The following is a 25,789-nucleotide window of genomic DNA, read 5'->3' on the forward strand; positions in this document are numbered from 1 at the left end:
TAATAATTGCAACAGCAACCATAAAGAGCCAAAAATTGTTCACCTAAAACAACATGAAACAAATTTTGGCTCTTTATGATTTACTCATGTTAAAACAGTAACAGAAAAATCATGAAAGAATATCTCCACTGAGATTTTCTGTGTGGTAGGTAAATCCGTTAAATATACCTTTCAATTTTATCTCATTATCCAAATAGTGAATATCAGCCTCTAACCTTTCCATTAAAAGTGTGAAACTGTCAGGTATTCACTGAAGTGTGTGTTCCACTTGCTAGACAGCCCTGCAGTTTTGGCATCCACCAAATTTAAAGATTTGAATCTGCTAGGACCAAAGTTGTTCAAGTTTTAAAACAAAGACCGAGACTGTAAAGATTTAGAATTCTTCACTTCACTTCTAGCATATTCAGCATAATATTTAAAGATTGAGAATCTGTATATGTGCTGCTTTGGCCTCTTGAAGATTTAGATTCAGGCAACTCTATAAAACAATGTCTAGATATGTGACCTAGCTCCCCAGATCTAAAACACTTGATAGTTTTATATCTACCCATACAACTCATATTCCCTTTGCACAAGAAGTTATGTGTAACCCAAGTTCTAAAATTGACTTCAAAATTTCATCTTGTGTCTTTGAAATAGGGGTGCTTAAGGGTCAAAGCCGTATAACTGAGAGGACACCTTCACATAGCCTTTAAAGGAATGTGGAGAACCGACCAGGGCTTCTGACCTAATGTCCAATCCTCACCTTCTCGTGGTGCACCCTGTTGGGTATCTACTTGGATACTGAACGAACGAGGATGGGCTGGCAATTTGGGATTTAGCCGACCAAATTGTATTCTTATTGGTTAAACCAAAATTAAAAATGATGGTACAACATGACAAAATTTCATGCCGGCTGGGGCGTCACCCGGTTAAACAAGGCCCCGTTGTTTTCGCCGGGAAACCAGGGCGAACAGCGAAAAGTCAGCTACTGCAACAAATCTGAAAACAAACCCCAACTCAACATCACCAGAGTTAAAGATCGGTACTATCAACGTACGAAGCCTGAATGGCAAAGAAATGGAGCTAGCTGAGGAATTAGATAAGTACCAGATCGACATAATCGGGGTGACTGAAACAAAAAAGACCAAAACTGGTGAGATCTTTCTGAGCAATAAATACAAAATGTTATATTCAGGGTAATGACAATCAAGGAAAAGAAGGAGTAGCCATAGTATTCAACACAAAATACGAGGCTAATCTTCTTGAATGGCAGTCAGGCTCAAGTAGAGTAATGTGGGCAAATATGAGAATGGGGAACTGGACAATGAGACTTATTTGTGTCTATGGTCCCACAGAAGGTTCTACTAAGGTAGAAGTGGAGGAATTTTTTGAGGCTTTAGAAAAAGCCACTGACACAATGAAAAATTGGTCCTTGTTGGGGATCTAAATAGCAGAGTAGGAAATGATTGTGAGACATACAAAAATATTTTGGGGAAATTTGGAGAAAAGAGCAAAGCTAATAATAATGGCAAATATCTGATGGATTTCTGCTCAGGACATGGACTGGTTATTACTAACACCATGTTCCAACATAAAAATGTGCAAATATTCACATGGAGAGAAGAGGCTAGGAATAAGAAAAGGCTCATTGACTATGTTATTGTTGATAGTGATGTTTTCTCCCTGGTGCAGGACACCAAAGTGTACAGAGGATTTGAAATTGGAAGTGATCACTATCTAGTCTTGAGCAAGATAAAATTGAATTTCATATTGAAAAGAATAACATGTAAGAAAGTTATAAAGCGAATAAAAGTTGACCAGCTCTCAGATGTGAACTGTAGACTAAAATACACAAAGATTATTGAAGAAAAAATGAAAGAGTTTGAGAACAGGAATCAAACCTTGGAGATTCAGTGGCAAACTTGGAAGAAAACATTGATTGATTCTGCCAGAGAGGCATGTGGTGAGGTTGTCTGTAAGGATAAAAAAATCAGAACTCCCTAGTGGACAGAGGAAGTTAAACAGGCAGTGAAGGAAAAGAAGAAAGCAAATCAAAAGTTCCTGTCAAATAAGTCAGCTCGTGCTCTTAGAGAATATAGAGAAAAATGCAAGAATGCTAAACACTGTGTAAAACTAGCTAAACAAAAGTCATGGGAGGACTTTGGCAAGAATATAGAAAATAAATATCAAGAAGGTGGCAAAATATTCTGGAGGTTGTTGAAGAAGCTTAGGAATGGAGGAAAGTGTGCTGTAAAAGGATTTAGAGATGATAAAGGTGACATGAAAACAGGAGAAAAAGATATCCTTGAAGTATGGAGTAATTACTTTGAAAAACTTCTAAATGAAAGAGGCAGTGATGACAGCACAGTGATAAAAAACACTGACCAGGCATGCAGTCAGGAATACATATCCATACTTGAAGTAGAAAAAGCCATCAAAGGCTTGAAATGTGGAAAGGCAGCAGGAGTAGATGATATTCGACCAGAAATGCTGAAGTATGGTGGTATAAGAGTCTTACAGTGGCTGCACTGCATAGTTCAGAAAGCCTGGACGGAGGGACGAATTCCCGATGATTGGAGTAGAGCTCTCATAGTACCCATATATAAAAAGGGAAATAAAACTGAATGTGAGAATTACAGAGGTATTTCCCTACTGAGTGTTCCTGGCAAGATATATGTAAGTATACTTGAGAAACGGTTGAGAAGAATTGTGGAAGAAAAGCTTGGTGAAGAACAAGATGGATTCACGTAAATAGAGGCTGTCAGGATCAGATCTTCACTTTATGACAAATAGTCGAGAAAGCATGGGAATATAACAAAGATCTGTATTTAAGTTTTGTTGATTTGGAAAAGGCATATGACAAGGTGCCAAGAGAGAAGCTATTCAATACACTGCAGTTATATGGTGTCAATGGGGCATTATATCAAGCAATACTTAGTCTTTATTTGAGTTGTAAGTCAGCAGTTAGAATTAAAGGAAGTACAGGAAGATGGTTTATTGTTAAATCTGGTGTGAGACAAGGATGTACATTATCCCATCTGTTATTCGTTATCTATATGGATCACATTATGAAGGAAAGTGGTATTAAACATGATATCAAAATCGGAGATGTTAATGTCAGTTCTTTGCTTTATGCAGACGATGTTATACTTATCAATAAATCCACTACGAGTCTGCAAGATTCCTTGACTAAATTGAATAGCTATTGTAATAGATATGGTATGAAGGTCAGCAATAAAAAGACAAAGACAATGAAAATGGGCAGAATCATTGAAAATGTCAACTGTGTTGTGAATGGAGAACCTGTGGAACAAGTAAAACATTTCTGCTATTTAGGCACGATTTTTACTGAAGATGGTAAATTAAATATAGAAATAGACAACAGAATCAGCAAAGCTGGTATGGTGGGAAGTCAATTGAATAAATTCATATGGAATAAGAGAGAAATTAGTCGGAACACTAAATTAGCTGTATACAAGACAGTTCAAACCAGTTTTAACTTATGGATCTGAGAGCTGGGTCAGAAGTAAAACACTTGACCAAAGACTAGAGACCACAGATATTAGAGTCCTGAGAAAGATTATAGGCATGAATAGATGGCATCAATGGCAATATCATATTAAAAACGAGGATATTAGGAAAGAACTTGACATTGTCAGCATCCAGGAATGCGTTAGCAGAGCTAATCTCAGGTGGAATGGTCACTTAAACAGAATGGGCGAGGAAAGATTAGCAAAACAAGTGTTCTCTGCCAGGTTGGCAGCAAAACGACCCAGAGGAAGACCAAGATATAGGTGGATTGATACGGTACAAAGTGCCTTAGACAATAGAAATATAAGATCTGATAATGTTGGAGTCTTGACAAGTAACAGACTGATTTGGAGGAAAATTGTAGATAGGAAATTAATAATGATGTAAATTTTTCATGTAGTACTATCATATCCTGTACACCCCTTGAGGGTACATAACAGGAATTTGATGATGATGATGTCTTTGAAATATCCAACATGTTATCATCTATTCTCTTTTCTAATTCATGTTTTAACTTCTCATATTGCTTATCACATCTCTGCATTTGGGAGTTCATGTCAGTAGAACTAGTATAAGCAAATACCTGAATTTACAGGAATTCTTCTTAAATGGTGTAAAAGAGCTTGATTCATATTCATTGACTGCATTAACAGATTTAGCCATGTTGTTTGGACACAAACTCTGAATCAGTGATTCTTCCCTTTGAACTTCAACGACTATTTGTCATAGCTCTTTTAACATCGGTAATCTCCTTGTTCGTAAATTGATCTTTTTACTTCAGGCTTGAGTTCATTTCTGAATTATTATTATTTTGGTAACCTCCGTGGAGTCAACAGACTCATCGTAAGAGGACCACTCAACAAGCAACATGTCTATCATAATGAGCTTTGAAGTCATTATGATAGACATGTTGCATGCACAATGCACTCTAGCAATGCATTCCACTCACCACATAAAAAATCTACTCCTCACATTTTTCTTCACTGCATCTTTATGCAACATCCAGGTGGCATCCATCTCATTCTTCCAATCTGAACATCCACTTTTTTGATGAAAAAGAGTTCTATTCAAAAATTCACTATCACAATCATCACTTTTATAATCATATAACACTTTAAACAATAAATTACATGGTAATTTATTGTTTAAAGTGTTATATGTACAGATATTTTGTACTGAAAATAACAGTGCAAAATCAGTGCAAGAAAAAAGCAAATCAAAGAAACAGGAATACAAGGTACATACAGCAGTCAGTGGTTTACCAATTAAAAACTGTTGCTGTGGCTAGAAATTAATATTAATAAATAATATTATTAAAAACTATTTTTGATGATTACATAGAGAATACAAATAAGAATAAGAGAGAGACAATTGTTCCAATTTTTAATAACATTATTTATTAATATTAATTTCTAGCATGCAGCAACAGCTTTTAACTGGTAAACCACTGACTGCTGTATGTACCTTGTATTCTCGTTTCTTTGATTTGCTTGTTTCTACGCACTGATGATGATGTACTGTTATTTTCCGTATGAAATATCTGTACTTTCATTTCATTAAAGTTAATTACTGTGGTTATTGTGTAATTTATTGTTTATAGTCATGCCACAGGTACCTTTAAAAATATAACACTTCAGTTAACTGATCATAAAATAGGGGACGGATTCTTTTGGTATCTGTATATGTCGCAGGGAAATGATGAAAATAGGGATTTGATCAAATCCCTAAGGGATATGATCAATTCACGGAAGATGTTAAAATAACAACTCTGTGGGGTGATTTCCCTGAAGAAAGTAAGTGATTTGATCAAATCCCTTAACTGTTTTAGTGAAAAGATGAAATAATTATTAAATGTAGAATAGTTAATACAATAGTCATTGAAACACAAATTATTTATTCGAAACTAATTAACAAAAGAAATAGGTACTTAAGCTGATATTTTTAAAAACAAAAAGGATATTTTTAGTGAAATTTTAAACATTTTTCGTGAATTTAATTAATAAATAATAATGTTTATTCATTTTTATTAAAATACGTTGATTTGTGGCATCTCGAGTCACAAAGTGCGTTACTTTTTTTTACAGGCACATCTTTTTGTTTTACATTGTAATATGGATTGCTCACAGGAACACTTCTTAAATCCTTAAATTTTTTAAGGATTTAAGAAGTGTTCCTGTGATTTAATGTTGTAGTAGCTATTTGAAGAGTGTTTCTAGGTAGCCAATCTTTTATAATTCCAACTGAAGTACCAATTTGGTATAAATTATTTTTTATATCTAATACGATCCCCACAATGTTATTTCCATCTAATGGGCCTCTATCTACCTTAGGTACATACACCAAAACTTGGAATTCACTAACACATCTTTAAATTTCTTCAAAGAAACTTCTTTCATTTTTTCAGCTGATCTTTTCAGGTGTTTTGCAGCATTTTCCCTTTGATCTTTAATGCTCTCTTCTTTTTGGCATAAATAGCATAGAATTTTCGATCCATATCCTTCTTCTCCTACTGTATTCTCACATACTGAGTGCACCGGATTTTTACAAATGTCACATGAATGGGCTCCAGTAGATTCCATTCTACAAACAACACAACATGCTTTACTGTTGCTGACAGCTGCTTCCCCTTCTGATGCAAGTAACACTACAGATGTTTTAACTGTTGAAGCAGGAGTTGAAGTAGAGTTGTTAACTGGTTTGAGTTGTCTTATTGTCGATAAAGAAATTGATTCAATTTCTGGTAGATCCTCTAAATTTATAGCCTTTTGGTGATTAAATCAGCTGCCGGTAGATCGTGTGACATTGAAGTGTTATTGTTGGTTGATTTAACTATTAATATATCATTTGAAGTTGAAGCATTGTAATCAATTAATTCAGATGCTGGTGGAATTGAAGTGTTGTTGTTCTCTAAGGAAGCTGCTGGTAGTCTTCTGGTGTTAAAATAATGTCATGGTCCTGCTGATTAAGAAGTAGATCCAAGTCCTCTTCAGTAACAAGTTTTTCAAGCAACTCTTTCGAAATATGACTAGATTGGAGTCCTGTTTTTGGTTCTGTTCCAAATAAAGCTTTGTAAGGTAATTGTTTAATGGTTCGATGAAAAGAAGAATTCTTTTGGAATTGAACAAAGTAACAACCTATAGCCCAATTTTTTGTGTCATTGTCAATTAGCCAAGCACATAACATAGCTTCAACATCTTGATTTGATTGCTCAACAGATCCTTGACTAGCTGGATGGCTAGGCCTACCATTTACAATTTTGCACGTTGGCCACAGGCTTGTTAATTCTTGTATGACAGCAGCCGTAAACTCACGGCCGTTGTCGCTTTGTAGTATATGAGGACAACCTACTTCCAAAAATATTTTTAATAGCTCCATTGCTACTTCAGCAGCTCTTTTTGTAGTCAACGGTCGAAGAAAGCTGAATTTCGTCGCGTGGTCCTGGTAGTTTAATAGCCATTTGTAATTTCTATCTGGTGTCGACTGTAAGTCAACTAAATCGACTTGGCCACGATGATTGAAGTCGCTAGATACAATTGGGCAAACAACGATTCCTTTGTTTGGAAATTTTTTTTTAGACTGACATACCGTGCACAGCTTTAAAAACTCCAGTACAACTGAAGTAGGTATTAGGTATTTCGATTTCAAACTATACAGCATTTTATCTCTTCCTCCATGGCCAGTTGACTGATGGGTTTCCCGAAGTATGTGGTAAAAATTTTCCGTTGGTACTATTTTCACAATTTGATCGAATTCAGACTTTCTCTTCAAAATCAAAGATTTTTTAGTACCTACTTCCATAACGTCGTATTTTTTTCCATAATAGTACTGTTTATGTGTCCGTTGCAGTTTAAGTAGTGGTGCTAATTTAAATTGTTTAATGATTGTGACAGCTTCTTCTATCCTTTCGTGAGTCCACGAAGGTTTTTCTTTTTCATGCCGCTTGTTCAAAAACGTCCTGACAGTTTCATTGAACTGTTCTTCAGATACAAATTCGGTCAGAGTTTGATTTTTTTCTATATCTGAACTCATTTTTCTATGGTAGGTACTTGATAAAACTCGAAATATAGAAAACAATAATAAAAATGCGCGCAACCTTCCTCGCGTAATGTTTGGCTGGCACGGACGCCAGAGGGGAGCTTGTATCCACGAAAAATGTTTACAATTTCACTAAAAACATTTGTTTTTAAAAATATCAGCTTAAATTACTATTGTTGTATTAACTATTCTACATTTAATAATGCATGGTTTACTAAATAAATACTTTTAATATCTAAACAATATTATTTCATCTTTAATAAATACTTTTAATATCTAAACAATATTATTTCATCTTTAATAAATACTTTTAATATCTAAACAATATTATTTCATCTTTTCACTAAAACAGTTAAGGGATTTGATCAAATCACTTACTTTCTTCAGGGAAATCACCCCACAGAGTTGTTATTTTAACATCTTCCGTGAATTGATCATATCCCTTAGGGATATGATCAAATCCCTATTTTCATCATTTCCCTGCAACATATACATGAGTAAGGTTTGGGTCAAGTTCATGTTTTTTGGAAAATTCCTCATTCAGAATACTTTTAAAGGTTGCATAGTCTGATGCTAATCTTAACCTTCTAGAATTCTGAGGAAAATGCTTAAATTCGCCTTGCAGTTTAGACTTTAGAAGTATCTATCCCTCAGACCATCTAGCAACTTCCTTAACTGATTCTGCAGTTTCAAAAAATGCTTCAATATTTTCATTAGATTCATCATTCAAGTTTGATATAACATAACTCAAGTTAACACATTTTGAAAATTCTTCATTTTGTAATGGAGATCCAGAACTTTCACCTGTTACTTAAATTATTCGTTATCTTAATTACTAAAATATACTAATGCTACCAGAAGATGCAATCGCTGTACAGGAAGACCATGCAAACAATTTTGACAATACATCTGTGAAACTGTCAATAAACTGTAAAATTCCATCTGATATCTACCAATTAGCTCTATATAGAGACACTTGGAAGACCATAATTTGCAATCTTTAATTTTGATGTAAAATCTCTTTTCCCTTTTCACATTGTGTCATATTGTGAATAAAGTATGATGATGATGATTCATATTTTCTTAATTACTTAAAATTCTCCTATTAACAATCTGTAACATCGATGCACCATTTGTATTTTTTTTGTGGGGGGGTGGATATGTATTTACTTTCTCCCTTCACTCACAAACTCCAATTGGTTTAAACTATGAAATTCAAAATGAAAAGAAAACACCAAAACTAAACTCCAAATTCAGATTGCACACAGGTTCGTATCCCAGGATATATGATATGTAACCTAACCTCTTAAATTAGCCTGTTAACTAATTAAATCAATTATGAGATTGAGTCTTCACATGCTTATAACCAAAATAAAAGACTTTAATTTACTGAAAAGGTACAAATATAGACAACATCCAATCAATTATTTAACCAAGCAAGCACCAGTGTATTCTTCAGTTCACAACAAGAAAAACACTTAAATGTGCACAGCTTCCTTTCAATCACATAAACCAAAAATATTATCCTATATGGACAAAACTTCTGGAACCTTAGTCTCTTGCCTCCTACAACACTTTTATTCTTTCTTAGGTTCACACAGGAGAAAGACTAACACCAAAAACAAAGGTGCTCTTTCTATATGACAGCAACATAAGTGAAAACTCTTCTAGCATCTTAAAATTAAATTACAGAACACTGAAGAAAACATATTTTGCATTTATCCAAGACATTTCTGTAACTTCACTTTCTACATGAAAGTAGCAACAGACATTCCAAATAAATTACTAAAACCATAGTGTGACTGTAGAATGAATTAACTTTCTATGTGAGTCTCAACATTCTCCTTAAAACTTATCAATAATTTTGTCACTTCAGAACAACCCTGCCTTCTGAATGAAAGCCTCTGAAGAAATAACTAAAACCACATCCACAGTTAGAAATCACTGATCAGATTGAGAATCCTAAAAAAAAAAAAAAACTTTACTGGTCCATTCTACGTGAATTGGAAATCAATGAAGTTCCTTCCATTAACAATCAGCTTACTAATATATTTCACTGGTTGGCCGAGTGGTTAGTGTACCTGCTTTCCAACCAACAGGCTGCGAGTTTGAATCCTGCTGTGGACATGGATGTTTGTAATTGTCTTTAGGTGGGAGATGCAGTTCATCATCCAGTGTGAGACCACCATCCCACTTACTGGAAGCCTGAAGTGGCTTGAAAAAAGTTCCATGTTTATTCTCTAGAGAGGGTTTCTGCACTATATAAAAAATAAATTTAAAACAAAAAAACACACACAATATATACAGTGTGTCCCATAAATACAGAAATGTTTCAATAATTCATAAAAATCACAACAATTGGTATATTAGAGTGCAGTTTGCACGAAAGTGAATCGCAAGGAGGGAGATTTTTTTTGGCAGGGAGAAAATTTTAGTTCAAATTTTCACCGATAGAGGGTGCTGTACCACATGCCTCATTTGCAAATACAGGCAAATGAGAGTTCTATAAAATGCAGGGTGTATTGCTGGCAGCTCGTAATGAATGCATGCAAATCCCCAATCACTGGGACGAAAACAGAATTATTTTTGTGAAAAGAAAAATTTCTTGCTGTGATGCTTGCATTGGTGGATAAGGCATTGTTAGTGAAGTGGTTTTATGTAAGTGGAGAATTGGTAGTGGAAGCTTTACGAAAGTTTCGAACACAGAAAAGAATGAAGAAAGGTCGAGGTCCTATCACTCCTGCCAGACTCTAGTCTCTAATACAACGTTTCGAGGAAACTAAATATTTGTCAGATCACCCCCATGAAGCACATTTTCTGTTGCATGGGGTTTAATACACATAAGCAATGAAAAATGTGCTTCATCTGTCCAGAAGATGTTGTATATCTTCTGTAACTTTTGTCAAAGCCCACGTTGCGAATTCCTCCCTCTTGGTGGTATCACTTGGTAACAGCTGGTGAAGAGATTGCAGCTTGTATGGATATAAGTTTAACACACTAAGGATGCGGAATATGGATATTTTTGCTATGCCTGTGATTCTTGCAGCTTCCCATGCACTGCTTACAGCGCTTGTTGATTGTGCCGCTAGGGCATTCATTTGCAATACTGCAATGTTAGTACGGGCTTCAGATAACACTGGTCTGCCAGAGCGAGGGTGACCTGACAAATTTCCAGTTTCCTTGAACCATCATATTAAGGAAACTGGCAGGAGTAATAGGACCTCGATCTTTCTACATTCTTTTCTGCATTGGAAACTTTCGTAAAGCTTCCACCACTGATTCCTTATTTACATAAAACAACTTCACTAACAATGCCTTATCCACCAACGTAAGCATCACAGCAAGAAATTTTTCTTTTCAGAAAAATAATTCTGCTCACCCCAATGACTGGGAATTCGCACACATTCATTAAGAGCTGCTAGCGGTACACCATGCAATTTATAGAACTCTCATTTGCAAATGAGGCATGCTGTACAGCACCCTCTATCAGTGAAAATTGGAACTAATTTTTTTCTCCCCACCAAAAAAGTCCCCCCTGCTTGTGATTCACTTTCATGCAAACGACACTCTAATATACCAAATTTTCTGATTTTTATATTTTATTGAAATATTTCAGTACTTATGGGACACCCTATGTGTGTGTGTAAAATGATAAAAATAGAAAAAAAAAAAAACCTTAGTCCACCCATAGTACAAAATGTACTATAGATTTGCAAATAGCCTTTCATGGGTGGAAACAATATAAAAATAATAATAAAATAAAATAAACTGAATAAATTATGTATTTATGTTGAAAGTTTATTTTTCACTTGGTTAGAATATAATAAATTTAGTTTAATCCTTTATCCAAGTGTGAGCAAACAAAGTTTGCGCCTGAAAGTATCTTCAGGACTGGAGTAAGGTGGTGCAACACCAGGGCGACTCCTTGCAAAGGTGGAGCAAGCTACTCACTAATATCTCAGTATCTCCCATAATGCAAAACACATCTCCTTGCGGATATGTCTAATGTTATGCATTAAGGGAAGGGTCACTACCCAGACTAGTTTCGACCTTTATTGACCTCTATATCTCCAGTCCTGAAGATACTTTCAGGCGCAAACTTTGTTTGCTCACACTTGGATAAAGGATTAAACTAAATTTATTAAATTATGTATTTAATTTTGGTATTCCTTACACTGTGAAGCACTGTTTTGAATAACCACCAACCCCCAAGTCAATCTATAGATATACAGTCACTATCATGCATGTATGTTTTAATTAATCCCATATTATTTTCTTGTGGTTTCTATGTTTAGCTCAGCTCTGATAGTGCTAGTAGAAATTACTAGAAAGCAGCAGCATAATAATTAAACGTAACTTTCTTATAACTTGTAACTCATTCTACAAAAGACACACTCATCTCACTGTAATTAAGATTAGATTCTAAATGAAGCTGGTAGTGCATGCATACATACATACATATAAATTCAAATCACTTAAAAAATTGACAAATGGAATACTTCTGATCAAGATATTGCAAATAGCATTTATTTTTGTTCAAATATTTCATGAATGTTAACCATATATACCATTAACTGTGTTAACCGTTCACAATGTAGTTTCTATAAAATTGTGATCTGAAGTTTTTTTCCCCTTTTATCATTCTTTCTCTTCTTTTACTAACTGGTCTTGTTTTGAACACATCTCAACAATGCATTCTGCTTTACATAACCATGAACTACGTGATATTTTTTTAACTCTGATCTTAGAAGGTTTCTGAACATAACAAATATTAGCACTATGATTCAGGGCAGCCATTTTGGATATTCATAGGAATAAAATGCATTTCAGTACAAAATATCTTTAGGACACAACAGAAAACAGCAACATCCATACACACCTGACATTATTTCTCTTCATGAAGAGAGTGAAATCAGATAATCACAAGTATGAGTGAATCTCTGGTGGAAAACAAGATGTAAAATACTCAATATATGAATTTGTGTGTAATTTATGTAATATATGTGTGTAATTTTTTTTTTAATGGCAGCAACTCATACCTAATATGGATTCCGATAATAAAAAAATATACAGTACTCACCATTTTCCACAACTGTAGATGAAAAATCGACTACAACACCTGGGGAAAGAACACGATGAGCCTTGTTAAAATTAGTAGGAATGCTAATTTGTACTGATATATGGCAGTAGCTTATCAAAAGAAACCATATAACTGGAAATTGCCATAGTTCTGTCCTATATGTTCTCTTCCTGCTTCGTAATTTGATCTTAAACCACATATCTTTTATGTGGGTCACTGTATTCATTGAATAAACTATGTCACTTTTACAAAAACACAAAACATGTTGAAGAAATAATTATAAGCAATTCATCCAGAATCAAGCCTGAAAGACATTTTTTTTGTGCTTCTTTTTTTTTAAAGACTTTACCACAAACACATCCTGTCGATATAGCCTGAAAATAAAATTTTATCTTTAAAACATAAGAACTTTTATGAATAAACAAAATTTCAAAAATTATGCTTAAAGTATATACAAAACTGTATACATTGTATGTATATTCTGAAGATACAAGTGTCACAAAATATAATGGAAACTACCTACTTCCAAATATAAATCAAAACGAATAAACAAATTATTTGAATAGTCAAAAAGGCAATTCAAAAAAGTTCAAAACTGTAGTCACCTGTTTTGAGTTTTTCTTAGTAATTATTTTACTGTGTTTACCTGGAGGTAGAAACATAGAACAGAGCATGGTGATAGAATTATAATGAAGAATTTTTCCCTACACTCATTTGGAACCTTCATGTTGCCAGAGCTGAGACTTTACTCAAATAGCTGTCACAGACACCGCTAATTCTCTTGCATATTCTCATAATAAATGGATTAATATCCCATCCAATGCCATGGCTATATACACTGAGGTTTTACAAAATCCTAAGCAACTGCAGTTCATCTACCTCTTTTCGTATAATGGTCTGACATCTTTCACATGAGCATTTGTATGAAACTCTTGCAAAGGATCACTCAATAACTCAACCATTTTTGTCCGCTTCTGTTACCTCCCTTCCATTAGTTAGTTATCCTTCCATAATCATTCTTCATTTCAAATTGCTATACAGCAAAAAAAAAAAAAAAATCTAGGATTTCCTTTTGCCTGACTACTTTCGTCTTGTCATCTCATTTTGCCCTCTTTGGTACTGTGATGAGCACAGTACCAAAGAGGGCAAAATATTTATCTTCTCTGAATAGCATTTTCTTCTTTACAGATCCTGCAGAATGATGCTATCTATCCAATTTATCCTACTGGTCCCAGCTATACAAGTCTGTTACTGTTTCCCATCAAACATTCACTGAATCCCATTACTATTTCCCAAACCTTTAAATTCAAATCTTTAGTCGACAGAGTTCATAAAATATGTTCTACAGATTCCGTTCTAAACAAGCAACTGTTTATTATCAGAACTACCTTTATTTCTAATGATTATAATGCAAAAACTATCAAAATAATAATAATTATGGCCATGTCCAAACCCACCTCAAGAAGAAATTACCAGAATTGGTAATTTCTTCTTGAGGTGGGTTTGGACATGGCCATAATTATTATTTTTTTGATAGTTTTTGCATTATAATCATTAGAAATAAAGGTAGTTCTGATACTTTCAAGTTTCATGCAAAGAAAAGCCGGACGGACTGTCAGGGAAAAGACCACAACCCAGGAAACGGTAAACGAAATTGGAAAAAGGAACACATAATGAAGATTGCAACATGGAATGTGAGAAGCATTGCACACAAAGAAGAAGAACTTGATAAACAACTAAACCAAGCTAACATAAAGATATGTATAGTAACAGAAACAAAGAAAAAACAAAAAGGTACAAAAGAAACAAACAACTATATACAAATCTACAGTGGGGTAAAAAAAGAAGAAAGAGCAAAAGCAGGTATAATGATTATGGTACATAAATCCCTAAAGAACAATATTGTATATTACAACTATTTGAATGAAAGACTAATAGAAATTAGACTCAAGACATTAAGAAGAGGGAAAAGAAGAAGACAGTAATATATTTTATAAAGAATTACAGAAAGCCATAGATAAAACAAACAAAACTGACTATTTACTGCTAGCAGGAGATTTAAATGCCAGAATAGGAAACAAAAAATACAAAACAAACATAGGTAAATTTGGCGAAGATACATGTAATCAAAATGGTCGCAGATTATGCGATTTTGTCATTTATAATAATATGAGAATAATGAATTCAATGTTTAAACACAAGGAAATACATAAATATACTTGGTCAGCCAGAGGATACAAATCAGTAAATGACTACGTTATCACAAATTTTAAATTAGCGGAGTTAATTTTAGACGTAAGAGCATATCGAGGCTTTGAATTAAACTCTGATCATTATATGGTATCAGCAAAAATTCGTTTTAAACCAAAGTGACTAAAAACACATAGAATTGAAAATTCTTACCAGCCGAGCTACAAAATTTCTTCATTACAGGATTCTCAAGTTAGACTACAATATCAAAAATGCACAAACTTAAAAACAGAAACCACACATGAATCAAGTGACATAGAAGATGAATGGGAAAATTTGAAACAAATTCTCACAAAAGCAGCAACAGAAACCTTAGGAATAAAGCACAAATGGATTAGAAAAAGAGGACTACAAGACTGGAACAAAGAAATAGAAAATATAATAAAAACCAAAAAGGACAGTTACCAGAAATGGCTAAATTCCAAAACAATAGAAGCAGAAATAGAGTATAAAAGAAATAGTGCAATTGCAAAACGAGAAGTAAGGAAAAAACATAGAGAAAGATGGAACAATTTCGTAACAGAACTAGAAAAGGATTTATTTAAGCCACAACCCAAAACCTATAAAGTAATAAAATACATGAATAAAGAAATAAAAGAAAAGATAAAAATACAAACAATAGATTTAGAAAAATGGGTGACATATTTCCAAAAGCTCTGGACAGATGAGAACAATGAATTAAAATTTTATAAGACAAAGAATGACCTAATAGAAAATATCACAATGTTAGAACTGAAAAATATAATAAAGAAGATGAAAAATAGGAAAACACCAGGAGAAGACAATATAAATATAGAACTATACAAAAATGCAGGTGAAAAATTTAATGAAAGACTTTTGAAATTTTTTAATATGGTTTGGATGTCCGGAAAAACCCCTAACTCTTGGAAGCACTGGTCATCCCAATCTATAAAAAAGGAAATAAAGACAATTGCAATAATTATAGGGGAATTAGCCTGCTGAATACAGGATATAAAATATATGCAGGAATATTAAAAGAGAAACTAAGCAGCATTGTAGAAAACAAATTACTAGAAGAACAAAATGGCTTCCGAAAAGGCCGATCCTGCATAGATCCAATTTTTACTTTAAAATTATTAATAGAAAAGAGAAGAGAATTTCAAAAAGAAACACATGTGGCGTTTATTGATTATGAAAAAGCGTTTGACAAAATTAGTCGACAAAAATTGTTTAAAATATTAACCAATTTAAACATACCAAACCAACTTTTACAATCTATTCAAGAAATATATACAGGAAATAAAATAGCAGTTAAATTAGAACACACCTCAGAATGGAAAGATATGTCAAGAGGAGTACGACAAGGATGTACCCTCTCACCTCTGCTTTTCAATATATATATAAATGAAATATTAACAATCTGGAAACAGCATAACCCATTTGGTATACAAATGACCCTGCAAATGAAGATAGATACAGTACTATTTGCAGATGATCAAATAGTATTAGCTACATCAGAAGATGACTTACAAAGATCATTAAAATCATTAAATGATTTTAATGATCTCAAAGCAATATAATATGACAATATCCAAAGAAAAAACAAAAATAATGGCATTCAAAGGAGAAAACCCAATAAGAAGTAAAATAGTGATAGATAATAAAATACTAGAACAAGTACACACTTTCAGATACTTGGGATGTGATCTATCATACGAAGAAGAAAAAGACATAGACACTAAAATATCAAACTTCGTCAAAGTAAATGGCATAATAAATAGTATATTTAAGCCATCCCTGGTACAAAAACACACTAGAATCAGATATAATGTCTTGTCAAAACCAACTCTACTATACGGAAGCGAAACATGGACCATGAAAAGGAAAGATGAAAAACGAATTCAAACAGCAGAAATGAAGTTCCTCAGAAAAACAGCTGGATATACCAAGTGGGACCACAAAACAAATGAAGAAATCTTACAATCCCTAAAAATCAAACCAATTAATTACTACATAAGACAGTATAAACAAAAATGGCTAGAACATTTAAATCGAATGGACAACAGCAGACTACCAAAAATATTATACAGATACAAAATAAATGGAAAAAGAAGAATCGGAAGACCAAGAAAGAGATGGCATGAGACCGGAACAGGCCACATGGCCTATATTCCATGATAGGAAGAAGAAGAAGAAGTATTCCATATATTAAAGGACTTTCAGAAAAAATAGCAAGATTACTTTGACAGATTAACTTGCAAATCTCTTTCCATCCACTTTGTAAACGTAATACCTTCCTTATCTCACTTAAAGACAAACATCCTCCTCTTTCTTATCCCAGAGTTTACAGAATTCCCTGCTCTTGCGGCTTATGTTATTATGAACAAACTGGTTGTTCTGCACAAATTCATTTTGGAGAACATCAGGAATACATTTCACGTAAAGAACCCAACAAATCCAGTTTAGCAAGCCACGCATTATCTGCAAAACACAGGATTCAGTTGAACAACCTGAACAAAAATGATTGCCTAAAACATTCTAAATTTTGGGAAGTTATACTGACTAATACTCATCATTCATGTGTTCTTTAATTTGTAATTAATTTTTGTCTTTATATTTAAAAATAATTTAGTAACTAAATTATTTTATTTTAATTTATTCTGAATATCTATTAATGCAGATAGTGCACATAATATCACATGCTTTCAATTGAATTGTTATCTTTTTTTTAAATTTAAATTAAATTAAAAATAAGTGATTCCGGTAATAATATTTTATGATGAATTATTATTATTATTATTATTATTATTATTATTCAGGCCTCCAAGGAGTCAAAAGACTCATCGAGGGAGGTCCTTCCTAAGACATAAAGTCTGTCAAGACTCACTGAGGGGAGGTCCCCCCCTGAGAAACACAAAGTCTATCATACCACTCTTTAAACTCACTGACCGTTCTCGCTCCCACCACTCCATCAGGCAATGCATTCCACGGCTCAACCACCCTCCACACAAAGAAACCACTCCTTACCCTCTTGCTCACAGTTTCCTTTCGTAACTTCCAGGGATGGCCTCTTGTCATCACTCCAATTCTTCCTCTTATGTCTCAATTTTTAAAAGAAATTATTTATGTATATATTACTATGTAAAAATGTATATTGATCATCAGTGAATAAAAGAAAGTTCTTAGAAAACCAAGCAAAATATAAATAAAACACAGAAATAAATATACATAACAAGCACAACAAATTTTACAAGATGATTTGCTGTTCTGTCAACCCACATGTATTTATGGCATGCCTAGATGAATCACCTGATCACTGGATTAGTCCCTCCTTGTAGTTATTTACTGAACTACCAAAAGAATACAATTACTGTTTATTGCTGATTAGTTATTTATATTTCACGAATAAATTGTGAAATATAAATGTATTTTTTGGGTTACCGAGAAGGCGAGGTCACAGTTGGCAGCATTTGCAGTGGAAGAGAAGTTTTCGCTATCTAGTATAGTTGAATATAGCATTTATATTTATATATCTATGATACGGTGTTTATATAGCGTCCATATATATTTTAGCGATTAGTTTAGTAGTTACTTGGCAGTAAGGAATGATGGCAGACGCAGCTGCAATCACCAAGACCGCTGCCATTTAAGAACTCTATTATACGTAACATAATAAAGGACTTTGTGGCATGAAGTGTTTGCGGCATGTATGCTTCCCGGGAGTTTGTGGCAGGTGAGAGAAGTGGGAGTGGGTATATGCGCAAAATGCAATGCAGTGGGAGGAAATCAATGAATCAGATATTTCGATAACCGATCTAGTTGCTTCAGGGACGAGAAATGAATGTCGGGAGATGAGTAGTGTGATAGGAGAGAATGACGAGCGAAACATGAATGAGAAAATAAGAGTCAGGAGTGTGGAAGGCTTAAATGACTGTGAAGTTTTCAGAGATGGTTTTGATTGGATAAATCAATGGCGAGTAAGAGTGACTAATTATAGATGAGCAGAAAGAGGAGGTGGAATGTCTTGTGAATGAGATGAGAAGTATGAAAGATGAGATTAGGAAAATGGAAGAGATGAATGTAAGGTGAATCAGAGTAAGAGTGAGAGAAAGTTTTGGGAAAGACAGAAGAGAGAATAGAAGCAGTGGGAGAGAGGGAATGAGAGAGAGGTATGGGAATGCTAGAAGAGGAGAGGAGAGAATAGAAACACTCGAAGAGAGGGAGTGAGAGAGAGTTATAGAAATGATAGAGGAGGGGAGAATGGAAACAGTCAGAGAGAGAGGAAATATGAAAGAGTGTTGGAACCAGGGACAGAGTGATGCCAGGACAGCAGGTAAGTAAGGGAACACAGAGAGAGAGAGAGAGAGAGAGTGAGGGATGCAGGTGAGCAATCAAGGAACAGAATGGTTAGAGGTGTGATGTATGGAGATTCGATGATCTCAGGTGTGCAAGATAGGATGCCAGAGATGAGTTTGCCTGGAGGAATGATAGAAAATGTGGCTATGGCAATTAAGAGGGGTGAAAGGATGGATGAAATGATTGTGATGGTGGGCACGAACGATTTGAGAGGCAGCATAAATCGGGCGGCGAGAGATCTGAGATTCTTGTTTGAAGTTGTGTAAAAGAAAACGCAGAGAGGGAAGATTGTGTGTGTGTTGCCCAGGTATGATAGTGACGAGTTGAGCAGAAGAGCAGTAATACTGAATAGCATAATAGCCAGAATGTGTCAGAAGAGAGGATTGGAATATGTGGATGCTTGAAGGGCATTTGAGGACAGAGGGACACTGCTTGCATTTGAATGAGGAAGGACAAAGGCATCTGGAGAGATTGCTGTTTTCTGAACGAGTCAGTGTGTCAATGCAGAGAAACTAGAATTCCCAGGGTGGATGGTAGCAGGGGTGGCCTCTTGTGGGAATGGGTGCCTGGGGGAAGGGGGACGACATCAGGTAAACACTGATTCCAGTGGGGTCGAGAGCTCAGTGACATTTTTATGCTCTATACCAGTGATTTTGAACCTTTTTAATAATATGGCACACCTAGATTAATTATTAAAATTCTGCGGCACACAAAAAATATATTCTTTTAATTTTTTTGATAATCTGGCAAAAAAATAGGCATAATTTTGATTGATTTACATACAGAAGATATTAATAATAGTAATTACTTATCCTTTTTGGGAGCTTCAAGGGAATAAATGCGCAAATTATGACATTATTTCTTTCAATAAATTTGTTGTCACAATTCTCGCGGCACACCTGAATACCTCTCGCAGCACACCAATGTGTCACGGCGCACCGGTTGAAAATTGCTGCTTTATACTAATGCCAGGAGTATTCGAAATAAAGGAGATGAATTGGTGGTGCTGATAGTGTCAGCCTGGCCAAAGATTATTGGGATCTCTGAGATGTGGTTGACAGAGAATGATATAATAACAGGAATTGAAGTGGAAGGGTACAGCATTTTTCGGCAGGATAGGAAAGGAAAATGTGGTGGTGGAGTACTGCTTATGATAAGTGATGACTTATGTCCTCTAAGAGTGGAGGCTTTGGAAGGCAGTGACACTAATGGTTTTGAAAGCACATGGTGTGAGGTAGAAGTGGCCAAGAAAGGATATTTAGTGGGGTGTTGCTATAAACCAGGGAGCACAGAGGATGGGGAGCAGGAGATGTTTCGGCAGTTGGGCTTGGCAAGTGCAAGAAGAATGATTGTTATGGGAGATTTAATTACAGCAGTAAAAGCTGGGAAGAGGAAAATGCATGTAGTAATAAGGGATGGAATTTCTAGAATTCTTGAGGGACAAATGTCTTAGGCAACATGTAATAGAGAGAACAAAAGGTTCAGGAGTTTTGGATTTGGTCATAGCGTCAGAAGAGCTGATAATAAGTGAGATGACATCTCTCCCACCAGTTGGAGAGAGTAACCATGTGGTCTTGACTTGGAAGATGAATAGACATGCAAGTGTAAACATTGCTCTATTTTTGCCTTTATTGTAAACGTTTCACTATATCTGCCTCTTTATATTATTACTATTTCATTATTATCTTATCGGCTGCACCTTTGTAAAAGTTGCTCTATTTTTGTTTACTTACAGTTTTTAGTTTACTTATTTACTGTTTATTGTAAATTTTATATCTTTAATCTGCTGCGCCTTTGTAATATCTTATTTTATTCTCTATCTTTGCTAGTTTCTTAAGTTTCCTTAGTGACTTACTTTTTCGTACAAAATTTATCCACCTTTTGCACTACTTGTCATAAGCCTAAGAGTACTGGAAAATTTATTTGTTTAGACTGCACCACCAGTATTCTTTTCTCGGCATAAGACTCAGTAATACGGCCGGCAGATCTCTCTCTCTCTAGCATAAATTCCTTCAAATAAACAGTCATGCACTTAAATATCGCTTCTAATAGCTTATTTGTTTCCCGCTCTCAGGTCTGAGTTTATTTAGAAACAATGCATTGCAATTCAAAAGATCAGGCGACATTCTGTTAACATATAATTGAAACATTTATTTTCACTAATACAAAAGTACATCAATTAAAAGACAGGAAGTTTTACTCTCCCTGCTTATCCGTTAAAATTTAGCGTTAAAAAACTTCCCTTTTGCAATTCTAAACAAACTATACAGCATAAATATTCATTTTACTTCTCTGCTCATTGAATAAAAATGCTAATCTATTCAAAAGGAAATTAATTTTTATACCAAGTTATTACACAAGTGCATCCCAATTACTAACAAGCCAAAAAGCTTCCTTATAGACCCTGCTTATTCCTAGAACCTTATATCTTATCAGTCCACCTAAATTATTTCTTCTAGATTACATAAAAGAAATATAGAACATATAAATGGAACAAACTCACATAGGCTCTGTCATCTGTGTCGTGCACTCATTCAAATTCTGCTCTAGAGTTCTCAAAGTTTTCTTCCATCTCAGGCCTTATATTTCTTCCTACAGTGTCTTGCTTCACCAGCGTCTCATCAAGGTGTTGGCGAGGTTTTGGAACGCTTGTTTCCGGGACTCATGGGCTCGGGTGAGGGGGAGCCAACGTGCGGAGCTTATACAGTCTCATTCAGATGGCAGCGCATTCTTCGCCAGGCGCTGAAGTCCGCTCCTCGGGTAATAGCTTCAGGCAACTTCCACAGCAACGTCCTAGATCTAGACAGCCTTAGGTGGACCGGCGTACTTCTCTTCTCTGCTTCTCTCCGACTCTTGGCGTGCCCTAGCTGTATAGTCGTGTCCTCTATTTCCGACTGCCAATATCGATGTTCTCGTCTACACCCTTTTATTTCTCCTTCTCCAGGACCATGTATGAAGGGTTGAGACCCCCAAAGAATTCGGCACGACTCCTTGATCTCTTACTAAAACCGACCATTTCTTTCTTCTCCGAGTGCACTTCAAAAATCCGATTTGTCGGACAGTGGAACCTTGTTTGAACCATACCGACCCTTTTAACGATGACCTTGAAGGTGGGCATACACAGGGCTGTAAACAAAGGCTTCCTATGCACTTAGTTAAAACAATAACATACAGTTTCCAGTGACACAGCATTTACTCTTGTTGTTACTAACAGATTATATATATTCTTTATACAAAGGTTATTTTTACAACACAATCTTTAGAGATGTGACCTCTGTAAAAGTCGATGTAAAGAGCTTGCAAAATTTCAAGCTACATCGAATTTTACAAAGGCCCTTCATGAAAAAATTTTAAGCCATGAAATGTGGATGAAAATTTTTTCTTTACAGTGTTTCTCTGTTGTGTTTCATGCATTCTCTTGGTCGGACAATACTCAGGTTTGTCATCTGATTTTGAGCTGGGAACGCAGTCAGTCTGATCTGTGGGCTCTCTCTGCGATTGATGTTGTGAGACTCATGATTGTCATCATTCCTTGTGCATTTATTCCCTTTCTGATACCCTGCTCTCCTTTTTCTTCCAAAATTAGGGCAGTCATTTGTCTTACTTCCTTTCGTCTCTTGAATTCTCCGTAGTTTAGCTAGGGTATGTAATTGCATGTAGCCTGGACTATCATCGCTCCCTTCTTTCTCTATAAGGTTGATTTCCACTAAACCTTTATCATTACTTCCTGTGAGTTCTATATCTTCCTCTTGACTTACTGCCACATTCACACTTGAGATGTGAAAAGTTTTTTCCATGTCATCTTTTCCAATTACTGAGGGATCACTTTGTTCCCTATCGCTAACCTTCCTACTCACTTCAGCTTGTTTATTACCTCTATCGTTGTGGCTGTTCTTCCTGCTAGTCTCACTGACTCTATCTGTTCGAAATATACGAGTAGCCTGCTTTACTCCCATCAAGGAAACTTCCTGGGTGCTGAAATTACATGAAAAACTGCGACTCTTTAAAAAGTCGGTTCCCAGTATCAGTTGAGCCCTAAGTCGAGAGGTCTCTGGGAGAATGAGTGGCTCAAGTAAGACATTCAAACCGAAACCGGGCAACCAGATGTTCACTTTTAATTTCCTTGGCACATAAATAGTGGGATTTGCGATTCCATTTACCTTAACAGGTTTCTTCAGTCTTGTAACACAGTTAGATACTCTGGATCTCAATATTTTGAAGAGATCCAGTTATTACCGAAACTTGGGATCCAGTGTCTAACAAAACATCACCATGTATTCCCCTTATTTCTTCCTTGAATGACAGTCATGGGTTTAGTGCGTTGTTCCTTAAATTCTCTTCTTAATTTCCTTGATCTGCTGGTGGGATGGTGGCGAGTAACCTGCATTTTTGAGTCAAAGTGTGTTTATCTATTAAGGTTCCTCCTATTCCGAAAACAGTATCGGGCAATGTGCCCAAACTTGTTGACGTTATAACATTACCGTGTTTCCTTTCTGCTTGCCTCCTCATTACCTATTCGTTCATGACGTGAAGTCTCCGTGGATGGTTTTGCTCTGATTTCTTGTAATTGTTTGAGAGCAGAGTCAAGTTTATTCATCAGACATTGGTGTAATCTCTCTACCTCACGTCTGATTATAGAGTTTATGTCTCCCATCGTGTTACCATTTGTGGCTTCCGAATTCATGCTATACACATTCATGCTTTAAACTTTTCTTACAATATATACATACTTTCTGGTTATACTTAGTCGCCTGATCTTTTTACAAAACTGTTTCAATCCAAATTGAGATTGAAAACAGTGAGTAGTATTGAAAATGGTGCAGTAGCCAACAGGATTTATCCTGTTGGCTACTGCACCATTGTAAACGTTGCTTTATTTTTGCCTTTATTGTAAACGTTTCTCTATGTCTGCCTCTTTATATTATTACTATGTCTTTATTATGTTGTCGGCTGTGACTTTGTAAAAGTGGCTCTATTTTTGTTTACTTCCTTTCGTTTTTAGTTTACTTATTTACTGTTATTGTAAATTTTATATCTTTAATCTGCACCGTTTGTAATATCTTATTTTATTCTCTGCTTACTTTCCGTTGCTAGTTTCTTATTCTATCTTATGTCTCCTTAGTGACTTACTCTTTCGTACAAAATTTATCCACTTTTCGCACTACTTGTCGTATGCCTAAGAGTACTGGAAAATGTATTTGTTTAGACTGCGTGACCAGTATTCCTTTCTCAGCATAAGACTCAGTAATACAGCCGGCACATCTCTATCTCTCTCTCTCTCTAGCATAAATTCCTTCAAATAAAATAGAATAAACAATCATGGTGCACATGCACTTAAATTTCGCTTCTAATACCTTATTTGTTTCCCGCTCTCAGGTCTGAGTTTATTTAGAAACAGTACATTAGAATTCAAAAGATCAGGCAGCACTCTGTTGACATATAACTGAAACACATTTATTTTCACTAATACAAAAGTACATCAATTAAACGATATGGAGGTTACTCTCTCTACCTATCCGTTAAAATTTAGTGCTAAAAAATTTCCGTTTGCAATTCTAAACAAACTATACAGCATAAATATTCATTTTACTTCTCTGCTTATGGAATAAAAATTCTAATCTATTCAAAAGTAAATTAATGTGTTATACCAAGTTACTACACAAGTGTATCCCAATTACTAACAAGCCAAAAAGCTTCCTTATAGACGCTGCTTATTCCCAGTACCTTATATCTTATCAGTCCATCTAAATTATTTCTCCTAGATTACATAAAAGAAATATAGAACATATAAATGGAACAAACTCACATAGGCTGTGTCATCTGTGTCGCGCACTCATTCAAGGTTTCCGCTCTAGAATTCTCAAACTTTTCTTCCGTCTCGGCTTTATATTTCTTCCTACAGTGTCTTGCTTCACCAGGGTCTCATCAAGGTGTTGGTGGGGTTTTGGAACACTTATTTCCAGGACGCTCCGGAGAAGGGTTATGCAGTCTCGTTCAGATGGTAGTGCATTCTTCTCCAGACACTGAAGTCTGCTCCTCGGGTAATAGCTTCTGGTAACGTCTTAGAGCTAGACAACCTTAGGTGGACCGGCGTCCCTCTCTTCTCTGCTTCTCCCCGACTTCTGGCATGTCCTAGCCGTATAGTCGTGTCCTCTATTTCCGACTGCCGATATTGATGTCCTCATCTATGCCCTTTTATTTCTCCTTCTCTGGGACCATGTATGAAGGGTTGAGACCCCCAAAGAATTCAGCATGACTCCTTGATCTCTTACTAAATCCGACCATTTCTTTCTTCTCCTAGTGCACTTCAAAAATCCAATTTGTCAGACAGCGGAACCTTGTTTGAACCGTGATGATCCTCTTAACAATGACCTTGAAGGTTGTCATACACAGAGCTGTAAACAAAGGCTTCCTATTCACTTAGTTAAAACAATAACATACAGTTTCCAGTGACACAGCATTTACTCTTGTTGTTACTAATTTTGGACATTCTTTGTTTACTAAGATCCAAATTGGCACTAAGATTTGGGAACTTTTTACCTAGGGAACTTTTTAGCTATGTGGCCAATAGGAGGAGAAATGATTGTGGAAGAA

The 25,789-nt window shown here is 35.3% G+C and overlaps 1 protein-coding gene across 2 annotated transcripts in view; it reads right to left on the reverse strand.

Moving 5' to 3' along the window:
* Window positions 1-25,789, reverse strand: part of S1P (membrane-bound transcription factor site-1 protease) — a 480,656-nt gene that overhangs the window by 428,975 nt on the left and 25,892 nt on the right. For both annotated transcript variants that reach the window (XM_090401757.1, XM_090401758.1), the window contains one exon: window positions 12,629-13,002. In XM_090401757.1, the coding sequence (XP_090257883.1) occupies window positions 12,629-12,854 (226 nt within the window). In that variant the 5' untranslated portion in view covers window positions 12,855-13,002. The remainder of the gene's footprint in view (window positions 1-12,628; window positions 13,003-25,789) is intronic.

This window comes from Typopeltis vanoorti, chromosome 12 (assembly GCF_054136105.1).
Source record: "Typopeltis vanoorti isolate ZY-2024b chromosome 12, IOZ_Tvanoo_1.0, whole genome shotgun sequence".
Classification (NCBI taxonomy): Eukaryota; Metazoa; Arthropoda; class Arachnida; order Uropygi; family Thelyphonidae; genus Typopeltis; species Typopeltis vanoorti.